The 23,396-nt window shown below is 38.5% G+C and overlaps 1 protein-coding gene across 6 annotated transcripts in view; it reads right to left on the bottom strand.

Annotated features, from left to right (window-relative positions):
• Window positions 1-696: 696 nt before the first annotated feature.
• The window catches only part of SPIN1 (spindlin 1), an 82,128-nt gene continuing 59,428 nt past the window's right edge, over window positions 697-23,396 (bottom strand). For all 6 annotated transcript variants that reach the window (XM_035299249.3, XM_035299265.3, XM_035299272.3 and 3 more), the window contains 3 exons: window positions 16,464-16,717; window positions 10,394-10,627; window positions 697-4,301 (listed from right to left, as the gene is read on the bottom strand). In XM_035299249.3, coding sequence (XP_035155140.1) covers window positions 4,102-4,301; window positions 10,394-10,627; window positions 16,464-16,717 — 688 coding nt within the window. In that variant the 3' untranslated portion in view covers window positions 697-4,101. The remainder of the gene's footprint in view (window positions 4,302-10,393; window positions 10,628-16,463; window positions 16,718-23,396) is intronic.

Below are 23,396 nucleotides of genomic sequence, written 5' to 3'. Positions count from 1 at the left end.
GCAGAAGGTTATCCTAGACTTAAGCATGAAATCTCTTGGCCAAAATGAGCTGGGAAACATTTTTAAAAAATAAAAATAAAAAATAATTAAAGCTTTGCCATAATTCCACTTTTTACCTCATTGATCAAAATAAGAAAGATAAAACATATATAAGTGTTATTAGGTTGGTACCAATTAATTACTTTCATTTTTTCACATCCTTAGCACTGACAACAAATGGTGATTTTTCACTATAGAATCCCACTGTTTATTTCATATCCTGTATTACTTTCATTTTTTCATATCCTTAGCATTGACAAATAGTGATTTTTTCACTATAGAATCCCGTTATTATTTAAGTATGAGCAAAAGCATTATAAGAAATACTCAAAGCAAGAATAGATGTGAAAGTATAAAATACACATTATTTAATTCTATTTAAAAGAATTTTTTTTAAGTTTAGGATCTTGCAAGTTAAACTTTCTCAATGTCAAATTGCAAACTTTAATATTTAATATACGTGGGATACTGATGATTGCCTCCTCTTCTTTCAGGTATTATTGAATGTTATCAATCTAATAAAAATTCTGTTTCTTTCTGTTTCTATGCATATCTGACATTTACATGTGATGAAAAAGTTACTTGGCCCAAAAACTTTTCAGAACCACATTTAACACATCACATTTTGCTCATGAGCACAAACTTTACAGTCAGGAGTTGCACATAAAGGGTTTATTTTAAATGTTTTAAGGATAAGATAGAGTTACATCATAATTATAAAAATTACTTACAGAATTAACAGATTTATATTGTGTATACTTCTAAATGCAGAGAACAGGGAACTGTCTACACATTGTATAAAATAAAATTAAAATTAAAAATGAATTCAAGCTTGAAAGATGAGGTCATTTACCTAATTTTAAAATGTGAACACGAAGACCTCTGACCTATACACATTCATTCCAACTGCACTAATGATGGAAAAACACAAAGAGCGCAGCATTTCCAAGGAACCACAGACATTTCAACCATAATTATTGTGTTATAATAATTGTTCCTGTTTTGTCTTTGGAGAACGTTCATTTTTTTAAGACAATCAGCTTAAGAGTGTTTTCAGGCACTACAATTTGTGACAATCGGAACAGTCTTCTAATGGGTCTACAGTGTTCAGAGATTCAAGCCCAATGCACTTCGTGGTTTGGCACATAAAACGATAAAAGAAACGAAATCTGATTTAGAAGTAACTGTGATTTTTTTTTAAGAAAACACAGTCCCTTCAAATGCTGCATGACATTTACAACTGGAAAATCACCTTCTGTTGGCACTACATTTGCTTCACCAGTGCATTTTTATCCTAAAACCACTAAAACAGCACAGTAAGCAAATATACAGGAAACTGAAAGCAAATAAAAATAAAGGAAACAAAAAAACCTAAATATCTTTAACATGCAATTTTAGTCAGTTACATTGAACATTCTACTTAGAATAGAGCATGCAAAAAAGGATGGTCTGCTTTTAAGATTTTTCTCTGAAGTTTTACGTGGCAGCCTGACATCACACACGCACGCACACACAATACAATAATACTAGAGCAGGTAAATGAGAAAGGCCAATAAATTTTATACATAGATTCATGTCTTGTGTTGTCACAAGTCCCATGATACTTTTGGAAATTAATGTTGAATTCCTAGAACAAGGAACCAACATTCTGATACCAGAAAAATGCAAGCAATGCATGCAGATCTGACACATGAGCCTAAAACGAAGCCCAAGATACAAGGGCTTGGGAGCAGAATTAGTCATAGCGTCATTAAGTGTGGTGTAAGCCACCAAAAGAAAGACAGAATGGGGGAAAATGGGGAGAAAAAAAAAAACCCTTCCCTTTCCCTCAGCCCTAAAGGCAATAAATGGAACAATGATTAAACTCATCGTTGTCATCACCATCATCATGTTGCATTCATCTAGAAACGGGAGATCATGTGGTATCAAAAAAAAGTTATTAAAGTTGCTTGCAGAAAAACCACAATGCAAGTCATTAAGTAATGCTAGAAATGTCTCAATTGACCCAACCCTCAAGATACTTCGACACGAACTTTATGTTTCCACCCAAAGTTACTGAGCCAAGTGCTGCACAGTCCATGCATGCTGGACACACTCGCAAATTCTTGCACTGCAATGTCAGTCTGGACTCTGGGAGCCAGGCTCAGCTTTGAGATTTACATGCAGGGACTTTTAAGAGTCAACAGGAAAACACATAGTAGATCTGCAGAATAACACCTGTTCACACAAAAGAGAAGCACCTATGACTTGGGTATCACACTGCTTTCAAAAGCTTGTCCCTGGCTGCCCAAGGTGAAGCAACAGGGACAGAGCGACTGTAGCTGTGGACAGAAAACTGAGGTACTGTGTTTACATGGTGAGTGGTCGTTACCATCCAACAGCACAAGGCACAAAAAATGGGCATCAAGCAAACCATGCATAATGAGGCCTGGAAACCATCAAGAACAGCCACAACAGAGGCCACTTGGATCTCTGATTCAAACTTCTGGTGTCTGAGTGACAAGCATACAAGTTTCGGCTCTGCCCAAATAACAGGGAGGATTTCCAATCTCCACAAGAGACTGGTTTTACATATGGCCTTTCTCCTGGCTGTCAAACCACCAGGGTTCCTCCAAAACAAAGTGAGAGCCGTTGTTTCACTGACCAATCAATCACACTTGCAGTTCTATTTCAGTTTAGAACAACCTTTCAAGAAGAAACGATGTAAAGACCGTGGCAAAGGGCTGCTATTACTTACACCCACCAAGCGAACACAAATGGCTGACTCTTCCATGGTAACGCATCACTGACATGCAAACCCCAAGGGGCCACTGAATAGAATGAATCCACATTAACAGCACACCTGGAGCAGAAACATGCACCCCACATAAGGTGTCAAGAGACCAAGCTGCTATTTGTCTAGACATTCTCTGTGAGGAAAAGCCAGGGGGTAGGGGGAAGGGGTGGAGCAGAAGTTTCCAACCATAATCATACATTAGCAATAATAGTAATAAAAATTTTAAAGTCCCAGAGAGCTTGTTAGAAGGCAATAATGCCACTCAAAACTTAAACTTCCAATATAAAAAGATTGTATTCCTCCAGAAACTTACCAAAAACACACAAACCAGTGACGTATTGTTGCCTTTTAAATCCATGTACTGAAATCCAGATTACTGATTTGTACAAACAACAGACCATACATGCTGTCCAAAATACACCTACATGACACTGTGTGGAACAAGGACCTGGGCTTTGCTAAAAAAAATTATGATTAAAATGTAACTAAAAAAACTCAAAGCTTAGAATTAAAGGTAGCCTTTTACCCAGATTTCTCACCAGATTGTAAACTCCTAATGTGGGTCATTAACTGTTCACAAGTAATTCTCATTTGAACTTACAGTTTAAGGGCTCCAGACTAAAAAGGTGCTCTGAACTTCTGATTTTTTTGAAACAAGCTGAATGTTTCTATATGCTTCCTGTGCCCAAATTTTAATTTTAAATAAAGAGCAGTAATATCATAACCATGACTGACTTGGGTAAAGCACTCCTGTTAAATTGAAGAAAATTATGTCACCCCCATCCCAATCCCACAAAGAAAAGACTGCAGTGGGGTATGTGTGCGTGTATGTGTGTGTGCGTGATATCTATGTGTATATATTATATATGTATACACACATATAGATATAGGTAGATACGGATACATATATCTCAAAAAAGGCGATAACGAAAACACCAAACTATGCTTGCATTGTGGCGGCAGAATAAGAGTGTTAGGGTAAAGGGGAAATGATTAAGATCTATTACAATTTTAAATGACTATGATACTAGCTTAACTTTTATCAAACTTGCCTGTAACTCCCCTCCAAATAGACAGACTTCTTTTAAGAGAAAGGAGTTCTCCTTACACAAAATGCTTTGTGTTCACATCAATCTGTACTATTCAGAATAAAACCAGTTCTGCTGGCAGAGATTGTGGGTTCGCAGGGACATTTAAGCTTTCATTAAACTGGAAAGCAATCAAGTCTTTATGTCTACAAATAATACATTTCACAGTTCCACAAATTTGGCAGTTTGTGATGACATCTAGGATGTTTTCACCAAATCGTAGACATAAATATGGAAATCATCATCAAACTTGATGAAATAGACGGAGGGCTTGGCTTCTACTTGATGAATGACCATGCCAGTCCTTTTCGAGCCATCTTCTTTGGCATATTCCACTTGTTTGCCTACCAGGCTGTCCACAACTTCTCCTGGTTCCCTTTCTGCTGGAGGTGAATCATCTATATTAAAAAAGAAAAAAAGAGAGAGAAAATTTTAAAATCAATTTTTAGATATAAATCAACTAACATATTTTCTTTCAGACAGAGTTTCACTCTTGCTGCCCAGACTAGAGTGCAATGGCGCAATCTCAGCTCACCACAACCTCCGCCTCCTGGGTTCAAATGACTCTCCTGCCTCAGCCTCCCAAGTAGCTGGGATTACAGGCATGTGCCACCATGCCCAGCTAATTTTGTATTTTTAGTAGAGATGGGGTTTCTTCATGATGGTAAGGCAGGTCTTGAACTCCCGACCTCAGGTGATCTACCCACCTTGGCCTCCCAAGAAATCAACTCACATATTTATTTTCATAATTTAAAAAAAATCTAAATACCCTAAATTGATGATTATCTAGACCAGGAGTCAGCAAACTTTTTCTTACAAGGCCACACAGTAAATATTTCAGGCTTAAGGGTATGTGGTCTCTGTCCCAACTGTTCAACTCTGCCACTGTAGCATGAAAGCAGCCACTGATAATATGTATATAAATGGGTGTGGTTGTGTTCCAATGAAACTTTTTCCATAAAAATAGTTTGCCGACCCCAATCTAGATATATGAACAATTTTGAAAATCATATCCCAAAATTCTTTTGGTCCATGTTTAATTTGTAGCTGTAATTAACTCAAAGTAAGTCTGAGTGGCTTTGAAATATAATTTGAAGGCAGACAATTCCTACAGGGATTACTGAGAATATGGTATACATTTAAAATGCCTAAGTACCATAGGTTGTAGTCTGTGAATCCTTAAATCTTCTTATCCCTCAACTTTACGGCATTTCACATCATCTTCCTCAGATTCGAAATTTAAAAAAATTTTCCACGCTTTAAAAATTGGTGTTGAATGAACTTCAGCCCAGGCCAAGTACAAGGGAATCTCTGAGGATGGCCCAGGAATCTGTACTATCTAAAAGGTCCCCAAAGTTGGCAGGGTGTGGTGGCTCATGCCTGTAATCACAGCACTTTGGGAGGCAGAGGCGGGCAGGAGATCTACACCATCCTGGCCAAAGTGGTGAAACCCCTTCTCTACTAAATACAAAAATTAGCTGGGCATGCTAGCGCATGCCTGTGATCCCAGCTACTCGGGAAGCCGAGGCAGGAGAATCGCTTGAACCTGGGAGGCAGAGGTTACAGTGAGAGGAGATTGCACCAATGTTAATGCACTGCCTCTGGCCTACAACAAAACACACAGAAACAGCAAACCACTACCAACAACAAAATACAAAGTAAAAGAAAAAAGGAGGGATAAAGGTAGGCAATTATACTTCTGTTTTTTAAAAAATTGCATGGGTTCTGAAAAACTCAAAGCTCTTTTCCTTGTAGTAATCTTCAGATAGGGCAACCAGGGTTGCAGCTGCTTAAGATGGTTCATGTCATACTGGCACAATTGGTAGTAATGCCATTTTACTCTCACAAGTATCCTGATGTGAACCATATAAATGTATATGTATTAACAGTTGTCTGACTCTTTGGTTACAATAAATTCTCTCACTGAATGATAATCCAAAAAGTGCGACTGTGATCTCTGGTACTAAGAATCACAAGCAATAAAAATAAAACACCTGAGCATAATCAGCTCTTTAAAAAGTAATAAAGAAATATAAGCTAAACTTCTTTCTTTAAAAATTCTCTTCCCTTAAGCAGTATCATCATACTGCCATATTTTTGTGGCACTTTTGTGTTTAAGAAGGAATTACAAATACACGATCACATGTGAATTTTATAGTAACTGAGCTAACCAAGAGACTCATGTAGAGTCCCGTTTTATCATCAGAGCAGGTAGTTGAACAAGATCCTTTCAGAACTCATTAGATCAGAACATGACCACTGTTTCTAAAGGTAAATAAGCTTCCACAGCACACTCGCAATACGTATGAGTTTGGACAATTAAAGGAGTGGAAAGATCAAAAAGTGGTTAGGAAAAGCGATGGGAGAACTGCAAATGCCCTTGTATTTCCTATGATTAGGTTAACAGTACTTGCTTGACTAGGTATTTATCTATTAAAAAATGTTCAAGTAACCTCACACAGGTTGGAAAAATGCTTTTTAAAGGAACATTCTCATGATGAATTCTTTAGTATATAAATAATTTGTATTACCTCTTTATTACCCCTTTATACACAATTTTTTTCTTAAAGACTGAGTCTGGCTGTCTCCTAGGCAGCAGTATAGTGGCATGACCTCGGCTCACTGTAACCTCTGCCTCCTGGGTTCAAGCGATTCTCCTGCCTCAGCCTCCAGAGTATCTGGCACTACAGGCGTGTGCCACCACACCTGACTAATTTTTTATTTTTAGTAGAGACGGGGTTTCACCACGTTGGCCAGGATGGTCTCCAACTCCTGACCTCAGATGATCCAACCGCCTTGGCATCCCAAAATGTTGGGATTACAGGCATGAGCCACCACACCCAGCTCACAAATCTTAAAAATATATATATATAAGAAGTAGAAATTCAAGACCAGATGAACAAATTAGTAAGTTCATTAACTGACTTCTTCAGAGGAGAAACTTAAACAAAAAAGGAATAGAGATGACTGTCACATGGCTGATGCATGAAGGGTCTACTAGTTACATTTACATCTGTCCAAAGCAAGAGATTCCTGTGTGTGAAGGCCGTCGAGTAGTTTTTAAAAGAATGAGCTTATCTAAAAGTGAAATTAAGAAAACAGTTCAATTCATATGTATAACAGCATCAAAAAAAACAAAATCCTAAGAAGTGAATTTAATAAAAGAAATGCGAGGCCAGGTGCTGTGGCTCATACCTGTAATCCCAGCGCTTGGGAGGCCGAAGTGGATAGATCACCTGAGGTCAGGAGTTCGAGACCAGCCTGCCCAAAATAGCGAAACATTGCTACTAAAAATACAAAAATTGGCCAGGCCTGGTGGCAGACACCTGTAATCCCAGCTACTCAGGAGGCTGGGGCAGGAGAATCATTTGAACCCAGGTGGAGGAGGTTACAGTCAGCTGAGATCGCACCATTGTACTCCAGCCTAGGCAACAAGAGTGAAACTCCTTCTCACAAAAAAAAAAAAAAAAAAAAAAAGAAAAGGAAAACAAAACAAAAAATGTTTTCAAAGTGTTGCAATCAATCAGTGAAAAAACACCCCATGCTCATGGATTAGAAGACTTGTTAACATTAAGAGGGCAATGCTCTTTCAAACTCATCTACAAATTCAACATAGTCTCCATCAGAATCCCAGGTGACTTCTTTGTTCTGACAAGTTGATTCTAAAATTGATACGAAATTGAAAGAGATCCAGAATAGCCAAAGCAATCCTGAAAAAGAAAGCAGGGGCCTGGCGCAGTGGCTCGCACCTGTAATCCCAGCACTTTGGGAGGCTGAGATTACAAGGCAAAACCCTGTCTCTATGAAAAATACTAAAGTTAGCCGAGCGTTATGGTGCATGCCTGTAATCCCAGTTCCCTGGGAGGTGGAGGCTGCAGTAAGCTGAGATTGTGCCACTGCATTCCAGCCTGGGCAATGGAGTGAGACTGTCTCAAAAAGAGGAGGGAAAAAAAGCAGGACTCAAAAGTCTTGACTTCAAACTCATTACAAAGCAATGTAATCAAGACAATGCAGCACTGGTATAGTGACAGACATACAAATTAACGGAATAAAACTGAGAGCCCAGAAAAACACCCACGTATCTGTGGTCAACTGATTTTCAATAAAGGTGCCAAAAACATTCAATGGGGGAAAGAACAGTCTTTTCAAAAAATGGTGCTAAGACAATTGAATAGGCATCACATGCAAAAAAAATGGAAGCTGGACCTTTATCTTGAACCTCAGACAAAAATTAACTCAAAAATGCATCAAAGACCTATATTTAAGAGCGAAAACTATAAAACTCTTAGAAGAAAACAAGTGTAAATCTTCATTCCCTCAGATTTCGCAAAAAAGATTCTTAGGACACAAAAAGCACACTAAGCAAGAGAAAACGTAACTTGAACTTCAAAGTTTAAAACTTTTGTAGCCTCAAAGATCATCATCAGGAAAGCAAAAACAGATCCCATGGAATGGGAGAAAATATTTGCAACCTATATCCGATAAGGGTCTTATTATGTAAAAAAAAAAAATTATCACAATGCAATAATGAAAGACAGATAATCCAATTTAAAAATGGGCAGGGGCTATGAATAAATATTTCACCATAAATGATAAAAATAGGGCCAATAGGCTGGGTGCAGTGGCTTACCCCTGTAAACCCAGCACTTTGAGAGGCCAAGGCAGGTGGCTCACTTGAGGAGCCAGCAATTTCATACCCAGGTAGAATAAAACCAAAGGAAAGAAAACATGTCCATACAGAAACCTGTACACAAATGTTTACAGCAGCATTATTCATAACAACCAAGAGATGGGAAACAACTCCAATGTCCTTTATTGGATAAACTGGCTAATCAAAATGTAGTATATCTATACAATGGAATCATATTTGGCCAATAAAAGGAATGAAGTACTGATATACGCTACAGCGTGGATGAAATCTGAAAACATGCTAAGTGAAAAGAAAGTAGCACAAAGGACCTCCCACCATATAGTCCATTCATATGAAAGTCCACAACAGGGAAAATGACACAGCAAGTATTATTGGTTCCTTAAGGCTAGGAGGAAGACAGGTTGAAGGAATAAAGGACTGATACCTAACAGATACAAGGTTTTCTTTCGAGGTTATGAAAACGTTTTAAAATTGACTATGGTGAGGACTGTACCTATCTGTGCATGTATTAAAAAGCACAGAATTGCACAATTTAAATGGACTAACTGTATGGTCTAGAAGAAATTCTAACATGGTGGGGCACGGTGGCTCACACCTGTAATCCAAACACTTTGGGAGGCCAAGGCTGGCGGACTGCCTGAGCTCAGGAGTTCGTGACCACCCTGGGCAACATGGTGAAAACCTGTCTCTACTTACTTACACACACACACACACACACACACACACACACACACAGAGAGCCAGGTATGGTGATAGGCACCAGGCTGTTCCAGCTACTTAGGAGACTTGATTCAGCCTGGTTGGGGAGGGAAAGGAGGGGTTGCAGTGAGCCAAGACCATACCACTATATTCCAGCCTGGGCGACAGAGCAAGACTCTGTCTCAAAACAAAAACAACAATGACAACAACTAAAGAAATAACAGAATAAAGCTTTTCTAGGCCTAATGAAATTAGCCCAGGTACATCCTTTTCTACCGTCCCTTCACGAACAGACTACTTGTGGAAATAGCTAAAATGATTTGTCTCAACACTGACTCTGTACTTCAGTTGCTACAGAAAAGCTCCCCCAATTAGCTGTTTTCTAAAACTGATGTTCTCTAAATCAGGAGTCCCCAATACCTGGGCCACGCCACACAGCAGGAGGTGAGCAGGAGCAAAGAGAGCACTACCATCTGAATTCTACCTCCTGTCAGATCAGCAGGGCATCAGCTTCTCATAGGAGTGCAAACCTTATTGTGAACTGCGCATGTTAAGAATCTAGGTTGCGTGTTTCTTGTGGGAATCTAATGACTCCAAAACCACCATCTCTATATCCAACCCCCAATCCATGGAAAAACTGTCTTCTACAAAAGTAGTTGGTCCCTGGTGCCAAAAAAGGCTGAAAACTGCTGCTCTGAAGTTCAAGTATTTATAGATAAAATAATCAATGTCTTGGGGCTAGCTTCAAAATAATTACATTGGGGGGACTACCAGATAAAACTAGATAGGCAATGAGACAGTAACTGTTAAAGCTGAGCAGGGGTACATAGGGACGTGTTTTATTGTTCCCTATTCCATCATGTTTTTAAATAAAAGTAAGTAACATGTAGTAGTGTTAACAATTATAAAACAACTTGTATTTTATTATAGAAGCCAAGCAGAACTAATTATCAAACATTTTCTTAACTGAAATTCATGACAAGATGAAAAATTTCAAAGCCTGTGTTTGTGTATGACTAAAAGAATAATTATATATCCAAAAATAAAAATGTATCTGCAAAATAGCCAATCAAATATCTTGTACTAAAATCCAAATCCCTTTTGAATTATCCAAAATAAAAGTTGCCAATATATACTTACTGGAATCAGGCATAATGCGAAGGTCGCCTTCTTTGTAATCATCTAAGAGCTGGTACATATACAAGACAGGGTCTTTCTCATAGGTAATGTAAAACCATGTGTTCATAACAGGTGCACGTGCTAAGACCATTCCCCTCCATTCGTCTTTAGAACCATCCTCTGTCTCAAACATATGTTCCACTGCTTTGCCAATCATTGTGTCTGCCAAATGTGCATCGCTGATTCGAGATGTTGCTGGGGATTTAAAAAATAAAAGTTGACAAACTGATTACTGCCTATGAAGACTGAATTTACTAAAGAAGACTATCTGAAATTTTGTCCATGCAATGTATTAGCAAGCATCAGAAATCTGTGAAGGCTTTCAGAAGTACAAAAACCCAACACAAACTACTGGGCCCCAGCTCAGAGTTGAATTCAACAGGAATAGAAGTATTTTGTCACAAGTCAGTGAATTGAAAAAAATATGATTTAAAAAAAAAATCTTCTGGACTCGTCTGCTCTTGGTTCTGTACCCACATCACAAGTGTTAATTGTTCATTCAAGGTATAAAATATATTTTTTTATTGTTTACTTAAATTTTGAGATAACTTCAGACTTAGAGAAGAATTACATAAATAGTAGAGTTCCTGTATATAGTTCACCTTGCTTTTCCTGTATTAGCATCTCACATGACCACAGAACATTTATTTAAAACTTAGAAATGAACCTAATCAAGGCACAAGTTTTTTTTTTTTTTATTTTAAAGAAACTGGTGTTTGTTTTCCTTTAGTCTTGTTTCCATTTTTTATTAAGGCATAGGTTTTACTCTTGCTCCTACAATCTTATTCTCCACTGAAACCAAAGTAATCACTGTGTCACTGATACCAGATTGTGTGATTTACAATGTTCCCACACCTTATCTTTATAATTTGAAAAACAACCAAACTGCTCACTATGGCCCCCAAGCCCTAAGCCATCACGCCTCTGCCCTCAAGTTTTGCCATCTGCTTCCTCACTGCCCATACCTCCTCTACTCTGCTCTTCTCCCTCTCCCATTAGAACACACTCTCCTCTGCCTGTTAAAAAGCTCTTCCTCACACCTTCAGAAGGCCAGTTCCTCTTGGGGTTCTCCTGACCAACAAGGTGAAGGTAGCCCTACCAATCCGTCACATTACTACTCAGTTTTACTTTTAATAACATTCACCATGATCTAAAGTTATCCCACTTTATGTATCTGTGGTACTTGTATGTTGCTGGTATATCCCCATGAAAACTGAGACCTTCCCTTTCTTCTTTTATACCTAGATCACAGCAGGTCAATATTTGTTGTATGATTTAATCAGATGTCCGGTGTAACCAGGGCTCAGGTATCTGTAATAAGAGATTAACAGTCCTTGCCCTTAATACTTTTCAAAAGTGGGTAAAAATTATCATCTTTGTCTTTTTAATACTAGAAAAATTATAAAGGATCCTACTGGTTTTAAGGTTTCTCCAGTCAACAATTTTAGATAATTGTCTTTACCTAAAATATACACAATTGTCTTTAAAAAAAAAAAAATTGAGACAGGCGCGGTGGCTCACACCTGTAATCCTAGCACTTTGGGAGGCCAAGGCGGGCGAATCACTTGAGCCCAAAAGTTTGAGACCAGCCTAGGCAACATGACAAAATCCCGTCTCTACTAAAAATACAAAAAATTAGCCAGGTGTGGCGGTGCAGGCCTGTAGTCCCAGCTACTCAGGAAGCCAAGGTCGTAAATCACCTAAACCCAGAAGCCGAGGCTGCAGCCAAGATGGCGGCACTGCACTCTAGCCTGGGCTACAGGAGTGAGACCCTGTGTTAACAACAAAAAACAATTAGCACTCCTATTTTCCTCATTCATCAGACTTCTATTTCTATTAAATCAAAAGAAACAAGTTAGATTTTCTTCACAAATGTATTGCTATTAATTTTATCAGCATACTCTAAACCTATATGGTTGGTTTTCTTTAAGTGTGCAGTAATAATAAAAAATTACAAATTCCCTCTGTGCGTGACACTAAAAAAGAACCCCACTAGTTTCTTAAAGCTAGTAGCTCTCAGACTACTAGATCTCAGAACTGTATTTGCATTCTTAAAAACTACTGGCTGGGCACAGTGGCTCACACCTATAATCCTAGCACTTGGAGGCCCAGACAGGAGGATTGCTTGAGGCCAGGAGTTTGAGACCAGCCTGGGCAACATAATGAGATCTCATCTCTACAAAAATTAAATATTAGCAGGGTATCATGATGTGTGCCTGTAGCCTCAGCTACTCAATAGACTGAGGCAGGAGGATTACTTGAGACCAAGGTGTTGAGACAGCAGTGAGCCATGATATTCCCGCCTGGGTGACAAAGCGAGACCCTGTCTCCAAAAACATAATTTAAAAGTAAATAGAAATTACTAAAGACCTAAAAAAGCCATTTGTTTACACAGACAATTCCTACCAATACTTACTATTTCAAAAAATAAAAAACAAATCCAGAAACGTTTATTTTAAAATATCTGTATAACAATGTAATTTAAATTAAAAGTAACTATTTCCTATCAAAATACGGTAAGAAGAGTGGCATAATTTTACATTTTTGCAAATCTCCTAATTGTCTAGGTTTCAAAAAGAACAACTAGATTCTCATATCTGTTTTAGTGCTCAATCTGTTATGATCTGTTCTTTTGATGTATAAAATCCAGTTTTACAAAGTTATGATGCTGAAAAAGGAGAGTATTCTGTCTTTCAGTAATTCTAGATAGTCTTATATGAAACTACAAAATTCAACAGCTAACTCTTTAAAAATTAGTTACAATGTAGAATCTGAAACCATTAATAAATTTGTCATACTCTTACATTGAAACTCATGCCTCCAGAACACATAAAGAACTCTCACAACTCAAAACCAAAAATCAAATAACCTGATTAAAAAATGGTCAAAGGACTTAAATAGATATTTCCCCAAAGATGATATACAAGTGGCCAACAAGCACATGAAAAGATGTTCAACATCACTAATCATCAGAGAAATGCAAATCAAAACCAAATGAGGTATCACCTCACACCCATGAGCATGACCACTATGACAACAACAGTAAATAACAACTGCTGACTAAGGGATGGCGAACGGGAACCCTCGTGTACTGCTGGCGGGACTGGAAAATGGTACAACTGCTGTGGAAAACGGTATGGTAGTTCTACCTAAGAAATTAGAATTATGATATTAAAAATAAAATTGTAATTACCATATGATCCAGCAATCCCATGTGCCTATAACCAAAACCATCGAAAGCAGGATCTCAAAGAAACATCTGCATACCCATGTCTACAGCAGCACTATTCACAATTTTATATTCTACCAAGAGGTAGAAGCAATCCAAATGTTCCTTAATGGGTAAACAGATAAACTGTGGTATAGAGATACAATGGAATGTTCTCTTCAGCCTTAAAAGGGAAGGAAATCCTGTCACACATTGCAACTTGGATGAACTTTGAGGACATTATGCTAAGTAAGTTATTCACAAAACAAATATGTATGATTCCACTTCTATATCCAGAGTAGTCAAATTTATAGAGACAGAGTGTAGAACGGTGATTGCCAGGGGTTGGGAATGGGAAGAAAGGCACACTGTTTTGTTTAATAGGTAGATTTTCAGATTTGCAAAATGAAAAAGTTCTGGAGATCTGTTTCAACAATGTGAATGTACTTAACACTACTGAACTGTACACTTAAAAATAGTTAGGACAGGGCCGGGCGCGGTGGCTCAAGCCTGTAATCCCAGCACTTTGGGAGGCCGAGGTGGGTGGATCACGAGGTCAAGAGATTGAGACCATCCTGGTCAACATGGTGAAACCCCGTCTCTACTAAAAATACAAAAAATTAGCTGGGCATGGTGGCGCGTGCCTGTAATCCCAGCTACTCAGGAGGCTGAGGCAGGAGAACTGCCTGAACCCAGGAGGTGGAGGTTGCGGTGAGCCAAGATCACGCCACTGCACTCCAGCCTGGGGTAATAAGAGTGAAACTCCGTCTCAAAAAAAAAAAAAAAGGTTAGGACAGTAAATTTTATGATACACATTTTTTTTTACAATTGAAAAGTAGTTAGTCTTGCACTTTTTACAGCTCTACCACCAGTGCATGATCTGGTACTATGCATTGCTCATAAAGAAAATTTTGTGTTCACTAAGTTATGCAAATCTTCCAAATAGCTAGTGGGAAACTCCACTGTGTAACTGAGGAAAAAGAGAGAGTGAAAAGTGCAAATTACAACTTATCAATATGAAAATATCTCTGACCGTGCAAATCTCCTGAATGGGCTTCAGAGAACCCAAGGGTCCCCGGACTTTGCTTTGGGAACCACTGCTCTGTGACATCACATGCATTTTGGCTGACTGACATTTTTCTCCAACTTTAGCTTAAGAAAAACATAATTTTAATTATACTCTAATATACTACCTGAAGCAAATTTCTTCCTATGTAAAGCATAGGTGAAAAGCAAGTAATTTTTTAGACTAAAGTAGGTTGATGCAAAAGTAACTACTGTTTTGGCCATGACTTTCAATGGCAAAAACTGCAATTACTTTTGCACCAACCATAATACAGTGAGTACTAAAATTAATAGCAACTATTAGCTGAATTAGGCATATATATTGCTGATTTACATAGAAGCTCTTGGATTTCTTTTTAAATTGCTTTATTGTTTACAAAATCAATATTGTTGGAAACAGATAATCCCAAACTACAAACAACATGGAACCCTTAATACCATCACCAGATACTTGCACAGTTTCTATCCTTCAATGACAAAAAGACTAACAGCCACAGGTCACGCATCAATATGCAGGAACCTTCAAGTGAGCTATTTGTCTTGTCTCAGAAGGGGCAGAGGCTAAAATTCTGCTGTTAAAATTCTTAATGTGTTAAAGTTTCTTATGTGAGAAATGGATTAACGTTATGATCAAGAAGAAATGTAGATGTACATCAAGAGGAAGAGCAGGTACTCAGTCACACTTAAGAACAGATGAGAATGTTGAAAATAACAGATTTAATATCACCGTTAGGAGTAATAATAAAGATTTATATTTAAAGAAAGATTTCTTTGAAAACTGAACCATATTTATGCAGATGAACAAAGATTTCGGATTTGATATCTAAATAGAAGATTAACAAAATAACTTGCTACTATGGCAGAATTAACTTGCTAGGGAAACTGTTATATCCCAGGAATACAATGGCACAATCTGAAGAAAAACAAAGTGAGGAAACTCAATTAATTTCTTCCCGTGAAATCTGATCCCAAAATTCCTACCTCCAAAGTCTAGATCTGCTGAAGCTTTATTATTTAATGGTATAGACTATTAAAGACAATTCTCAAAGTACAAACCAGTATTTTAAACAAGAGCAGCATCACTGTAATAAGAAAATATTTCAAAATAAATACTGCAAAAAAGTAATAATTTGGGTGTATCCCACCCTACTAAAAAATAAAGTCAGTAATTATCATTTACCTTAGACCTTACGTCTTAAGGAACATTTGTAAGGCAAAACTGGCACTACATGACATTTTAAAAGAGCCATTCATCCCCACAAATACTGTTCAAATAAGCTCTGTGTACAATAAAGATCACGTTTTGGTTGCTTATATTTTGGCTCCAAGTACAATTCTCATTTACATTGTATACAATCAAAGATACACTTTCACATATAGACTGTAAAGTAAATGCACATTCTCTTAGCTTTTGTATCTGATGAGATCAACACACAGGAGATCTGAGCTACTGATAACCTTACCCACCAGAGTCCAGAGAACAGTGAGCAAAAACGTTAGAATAACTGTATTATAAATTATTAAGTTGCAAACTTCTTGGGGGAGGGGGAATACACATCTCTATATCCCCTACACAGTTCCTTGAATTGCTTTGGATCCATTTTTTGTGGTTGTCAGTGATTTAATATAATGTTTATTAGGAGGGGTGCTTGTGTTTCAATAAAAGTGAAAGTATTAATAATATAAAATGATAAAAAAGCATCCATTTTCAATATCATTTTTAAAGCATATAATGCACAAATAGTAAAAAGAACTTACCAACTCTATCAGGGAGGACTTCAAGCGCAGAAACTCTTTCATCTTTATTAAGTTCTAGTCCATAAACACAGTCAAATCCATCGTATTTTATAAGATACAAAGAAGGATTTACAGGCACCTGGTCCAGAACGGTTCCTTTCCACTGGGTAACAGGGCCATTCCCCTCTTTCCACCCGTGCTGAATCCTGCAGCCTACGATGTTCCGCCGGGGCTGGGAAACAGGTTTGCTCGGCCCCACACTGCTCCGATGTTTTCTGCATTCACACATATACAGACATAAGGTATTATCTCAAAAGTATGCAGGTCTAGATCTAACATAACGGGCTAATACGCTCTCATTACAGATGGTCCCAAAATCTGTACAAACTCGTTTGCCACATTCCTGCTTCAGATGACTCAAGGTGGTTATCTCTACCCATGTACCAGTGGTGGTGAGTGTGTAACATGGTATGTTAGTAATAGGAACTTGTTGTGTACCTCAACTGTATACAGACAGGGGCAAAAAAAACCTACTAGTCAATAGCAACTTAAGCCCTACCATTAATCATCAGGTCCTCAGCTTTCTGAGTTTAATTCAATCAACTCAAAATTATCTAAGTTGATTAAAGAAGCAGAAGGGCTGACCCATGAAATACATTTTACCAATAATCACACAGGTATATAGCTTTACATAATATGAATCCATTTCAAGTTAAAAAGAAATGTATGGTTATTCAATTTAACCCACTCTAGTGCCCACCTTATTCTGCCTGTACAGGCTTAAACAAAAATAAACTAGACAATTTTCTCTTAAACTGAAGTCCACACTAGCTTATATCAATGCACTACAGAAATATTACTTGTCTAGGAAACATATAATCTTAAAACTGAAGTTTATAAAAAACAATGTAATATTATAAATTATTAAAACATCACACTATTTTTTTCTGATTATTAGCAACTGAAAAATCTATATAGGATGTTTATAAATAATACACCTGGCTCTTGATATCAGGAAAAAAATCTTCATTTCACCTTGAAACCTTGGCTTCTTGGAGGCAAGCTGAAGGCCAAAACCAACACAATGGTTGCTGATATATGCCAAGAATGAAAACAGCTGAAAGAAATTCCCTTCCCACAGTTCCATGGATATAAAGCTCCCATTTCATAAACCATGAAAAAAAGTGATTAATGTCTGACATATAACATAAACAAGTTTTTTAAAGAAACAATTTATTGTAGGTTGTAATGTTTAAAACTAAAATTATCTATTTTCTAAATAGAAAGAATTTCCTCTAGACTGGTAACATAAATGCAGCTAAGTCAGAGGGGAATGGGCCATGAGAGACGATAAGGAGTATTCACCACAGAACGGAAGCTTCTCCTTGGTGTGAAAAACTAAGCAAGAGGATCGGAGCCTAACCAGGGAGACTGGGAAGGAGATTCACAAGGTTAAGTGCGAGACTGTGAGGCCAGAAAACCCAGGTCTGCATAAGCCCCTGGGGACTGTACAAACATCCAGGAAACCTGCCTTCCTGAAAGACAAAGCCCTTCTGATTACACAATTCTCACTGAGCAGGACAGGACCACAGGGGGAGGAAAGCAGGATTCAGGCACAAATGAGGGTGGCAGGTCTCACAAAGTATGACAGAAGTGGCTACACAAGAGAGAGGTCTTAAGCTACGAAAGCCTTCCTGGAATCCTCTTATTCACATGAGTCTGGAAGCATCATGGTTTGACAAGACACAAAGTTATTCTGAGGAGAAAAGAGACTAACAATGCAAAGGATGTTCTGACAGGCAGAAGCAGGCCTCAAAAAACAGGCCCATGAAGTAGATGAAAACTACTAACACAGAGCAAATGGCAGAAGCCATGAAAGAGGAACTGCGATGATTAATTTTGTGTGTCAACTTAACTGTGCCACAGAGTGCCCAGATTAAACACTATTCATGGGTGTGTCTGTGCATCTCAGTCAGCAGAATGAACAAAGAATATGCCCTCATCAACGTGGGTGGCCATCATCCATTCTGTGGGCTTGAACAGAACAAAAAATGGAGGAGGGAGGAATTTGCCTCTTTCTTCCTCCTGGTCTGCCTGAACTGGGACTTGGTGGGGTTGCCCCATGTTGGCCACCTCTGTCAGGGTCATCACCTGGGGGAGGGAGGGGGGTGTGCAGGGGTCTGTCCTGCACACCCTGACTCAGTGACAGATGAATAAAGTACACTGACATATAGATATTATGCTTTGCCAGTTTGGCTTGAGTGTCCATGGCTGCTTACAGACTCCCTGGAGAGGGCTGTAAAAAGATAGAGCGACCGGCCCCCACCACTCAGTGAGACTCACATTTATTTAGTAAAGTTTAACTGACAAAGGCTTGAGTCAACACCACTAGACTTAAAGATTAAAAGACGCGTTCCAATGCCCAAAGCAAACACAATCAGTGGGTAATAACCCTGGTCAACTTCCCCCAAGACAGCCATCCAGCTCAGAGGTTAGTTTTAAGACCACATTAGTAACCAAGCTAGTTAGGTAAACTACTCACATTCCTTTGTCTTTGTTCCCTAATCTCTTTGGCTCCTGCAAAGAGACTCTGGCTGTCTTCAGCCAAGAACTATAGAAAAAGCCCTTAGGCCTTCCAAAAGGGTTTGAGACTATATGCTACAACTTTCTCTAATATTTTCCCCTTAATATTTTTGCCATCATCCTGAGTAAATTCCCACAGGACATCCGTATTCTTGTGCCCTGTGACTGAAACTGACACCACTGGCTCCCCTAGTTCTAGGCCTGCAGACTGATTTCCACATCCAGCTTTCCTGGGGCTTGGCTTACAGATAGCACTCAATGGGACTTTTCAGCCTCCAAAACAGCAATGAGCCAATTCCTCATAATAAATCTCCTTCATGTTTTATCTAACTCCCAACGATTCTATTTCCCTGGAGAACCCTAACTAATCTAAGAACATATATCACAAATAGAAAAGATGAAAAATGAGATAGCCAGACAAGAAAACATGTAAGAACTACCACAGAAAATAAAGAACCAATAGTAATTTGATTTTTTTTTTTTTTAGAAACAAAGACTAAACTAGAACATGAGAAGAAATAGACACCATGAGAGCATGTAAGGGAAGTGGACAATGAAAAGGGGACAGATGGGGACAAAAGCAAAAAGAATTAAGAGATGGTAACAAATATTCCAACTTCTGTATAACAGAAGAACTAAAAACTAAAATCAAAGTTCACAGATGAGAGTACGAAAAACCGCAATTCAAGAAAACCTTCCTGAAACAAAACAATTGAATATACAAAGGCACCTCCTGGGAAAACAGAATGACTGGAGCTAAGGCATCTCCAAGTCAAATAAATGAATTTTTAAGAAAATAACACCCTTTGGGCATTTAGACAAAAGAACCAAATCATGTGTAAGGGAAGGACTCAGAATTTGAGAGCAACACTCTATGCCAGAAGGCAACAGAGTAATAAACTTAAGGTTCTCAGGGAAAAGAACATGTGAGCCAAAGATTTGTTCATCAGCCAAGAATGTACACTACCTTCAAGTATAAAGGCCACAGACAAAAACTGTAATGAGTATGTCAGAAGGCAGGGGATACTGTTCTTACAAAATTACATGACGATGAGCTTCAGATAATCAAGGAACTCACAGAGAAGGTTCAGCACAGCACTGGGAGAACGCAATGAATTAATTTAACTGAATGATGGCAAGGAGAGACAATAGTGTGTAACCATTATCTGTTCTGATATTACAAATTTAACACAACTCTCAAAACAGGAGGAAAGCATATGTTAAGTAGAGTAAGTATACTGACTGTCTTACAACACTTGCATAAAAAAAGGATTAAAATTAGGATTGTAGAGAGAAAGGAGATGACAAAGAGCTAAATTCAAAACTGTTCACCGTAAGAAACCAATATATATCACCTAAAAATAAACAAAAAGTCTGTAACTTTACTACACAGAGGTAGAAGAAAAAGGGGATTTTTTTAGACATTTGCATAATCTCTTGGAATATAAAATAATATCCAATTGGCTTCTTCAGGAAAACAGCTGATGAAGGAGATAACATTTCCACTTTAGAACACAAGAATCCTTTTTAGCAATACTTTTTTCCTTAAACTGACAACCAGTTACATATCTTCTTTTGGTTTCTAAGCAAAAGACCCAGTGAGTTACTCCCTGAACAGGATCAGGCTTTCTTCACATTTAGCGCAAAGGCTAAGGTTAGTTCCTAAGCCTCACTAAGGACAGAATTCAGTCATGTGTCCCATTTTGTAATTTACACAGACATTCCATGATTACTACTAAAATTATAAGCAAATACATCATCTTCACCAGTATGGTGGTTAACTTTGTGTGTCAATTTGGTTATACCACAGCACTCAAATACGTGGTCAAACACTAACTAGTCTAGATGTTTCTCTGAAAGCATTTCTTAGCGGGAATGAAACTTTGGATCGCAGACTATGAACACAGCAGGCTGCCCTCATAACATAGGTGCATCTCATCCAAGAAAAACAATGGCCTCCACGGAGAAGGAAGGGATTCTGCCTCCAGACTGCCTGTTCGTGCTGCAGCTTCAACTCTTCCCTGGGTCTCTAGATGGCTGGCCTCCCCTGCAGATTTTAAACTTGTCAGTCCCCATAATTGCATTAGCCAATTCTTTAATATAAATCTTCCCCCTTCCCTCTCCATGTGTTCCCCTCTCTCTAACAGCATGAAATTTTCTACCTTTGATTTTATTTATTTATTTATTGAGGTGGAGTCTTTGTCGCCAGGCTGGAGTACAGTGGCATGAAATCAGCTCACTGCAACCTCTACCTCCTGGGTTCAAGTGATTCTCCTGGCTCAGCCTCCCTAGTAGCAGGGACTATAGGCACGTGCCACCACGCCTGTCTAATTTTTGTATATTTAGTAGAGATGGCATTTCACCATGTTGGCCAGGATGGTCTTGATCTCTTGACCTTGTGATCCTCCAGCTTCGGCCTCCCAAAGTGCTGGGATTACAGGCGTGAGCCACCATGCCCAGCCTCTACCCTTGATTTTAACAAAACCAACATAAACCTGACCTATATGACAGCAGAATTTTTACTTGTCGCTGCTCCCTCCTACACTTGTTAGCAGCATTCCTCTGTAAACGGAAATTATCTGCAGTTGCTCCTGATAATGTCTAGAACCGTATTGCGGAATAAACAGTTTTAATACTGGACACCTCCAAGGAGCAAAGAAGGTCTCCTCCCTTTGGCCATTACACAAGGGGCTTGCATCCGGCCAGAACTACTCCTCAAACTGGACCCAGGGTCCTTTAATTCTGAAGATGCATATTCCTCCCTTTTGACCTGATTTTATGTACTCATCTTATTAAAAAAAAGTTAGCTTTTGCTGTGGTAAATCATACTATGAGTCTCATATTTAACATTTTGTTCTGTGTTATATACTTGTCTTCTGTTTTCTTTTCCTCACTTTCCTCTCTTCCTGTATCAGTGCAGCTAGAATGACTGAAGTTTCTTTTCACTAAATAAAGCTTCTAGTGCAAATGATGTATCCTACTTCTAGTCTTCCAGAAATTACCTTTAACTTTACAAACGTCATACCTAAACTCTCATTTTTCTATTAAAATTTATGATTAATCAAAACCTATACTTTTCACCCCCTATCCAAAGCAACACTAACACCAAACAAAAATCCTTAAAAGAAAGACTTTAAACCTTACCTGGCTAATTCTCCTGTATTGGTGAAATGTAGGCTTTTGTTCCAAACCGTTATTTTTCATTTTGCTACTTTCTTTTTTTTGAGACAGAGTTTTGCTCTGTCACCAGGCGCCAGGCTGGAGTGCAGTGGCGCAATCTCAGCTCACTGCAACCTCCGCCTCCCGGGTTCAAGCATTTCTCCTGCCTTAGCCTCCCAAGTAGCTGGGACTACAGGCATGTGCCACCACGCCCAGCTAATTTTTGTATTTCAGTAGAGACGGGGTTTCACCATGTTGGCGAGGATGGTCTCGATCTCTTGACCTCGTGATCCACCCGTCTCAGCCTCCCAAAGTGCTGGGATTACAGGCATGAACCACGCCCGGCCCGTTTTGCTACTATCTTAATAGTAACTTTTCAAATTGCTGCATTATTTAGAAACAAGAAAGGCTTTTTGCTCAATATTTTCATGTTTTCTTCTCACATATATTCTGTCCTCCTAGACACATCCTCTGGTAATTCTTTGAGATAAAGTTCAGAAATATAAACTTGCTAGATTCTTCTAAGCCTCAAAATATTATTTTGCCCTCATCCCTGAATTGCCTATGTATACAAATCAGTTTCAAAATCTTTTTTCCCTCAGTACTTTGAGAGAAAAAAATTTTTTTCTTTTCTCATCTAGAATTAGACGATAGAAGCCAATCTGATTCTTGTTCTTTTGAGGGGCAATTTTCTCTTCAAGGTGTTTTATATTACTTTCTTTTGGGAGAGAGAAAGTCTCAATCACCCAGGCTGGAGTGCAGTGGCGCAATCTCAGCTCACTGCTACCTCCACCTCCCAGGTTCACATGATTCTCATGCCTCAGCTTCCCAAGTAGCTGGGATTACAGGTGTGCACCACCATACCCAGCTGATTTTTGCACTTTTAGTAGAGACAGGGTTTTGCCATGTTGGTCAGGCTGGCTCAAACTCCTGTCCTCAAGTGATCTGCCTCAGCTCAGGCTCCCAAAGTGCTGGGTCTTCAAGGTATTTTAGAATTTTCTTTATTCCTAGATTCTAAAATGTCAGTAAGACCTGTGACATGTGTTTTTAATTATCCCTCACAAGAATTTGGTCAATCTGAAGAGAACAAAGGAATATTATCACCCATATGTAGCCTGGATTATTCTTCTCCTTCTCCTTCACCCCCTTTTGCAATCTCATTAGACAAATAGTAGCACTTCTGGATCAATCCTCCATGATTCAACTGCCCTC

The sequence above is a fragment of the Callithrix jacchus genome, chromosome 1 (genome assembly GCF_049354715.1).
Source record: "Callithrix jacchus isolate 240 chromosome 1, calJac240_pri, whole genome shotgun sequence".
In the NCBI taxonomy this organism is placed as follows: Eukaryota; Metazoa; Chordata; class Mammalia; order Primates; family Cebidae; genus Callithrix; species Callithrix jacchus.
Note: the sequence above shows the minus strand (reverse complement) of the source record. Positions and strands in the feature narration are given on the sequence as shown.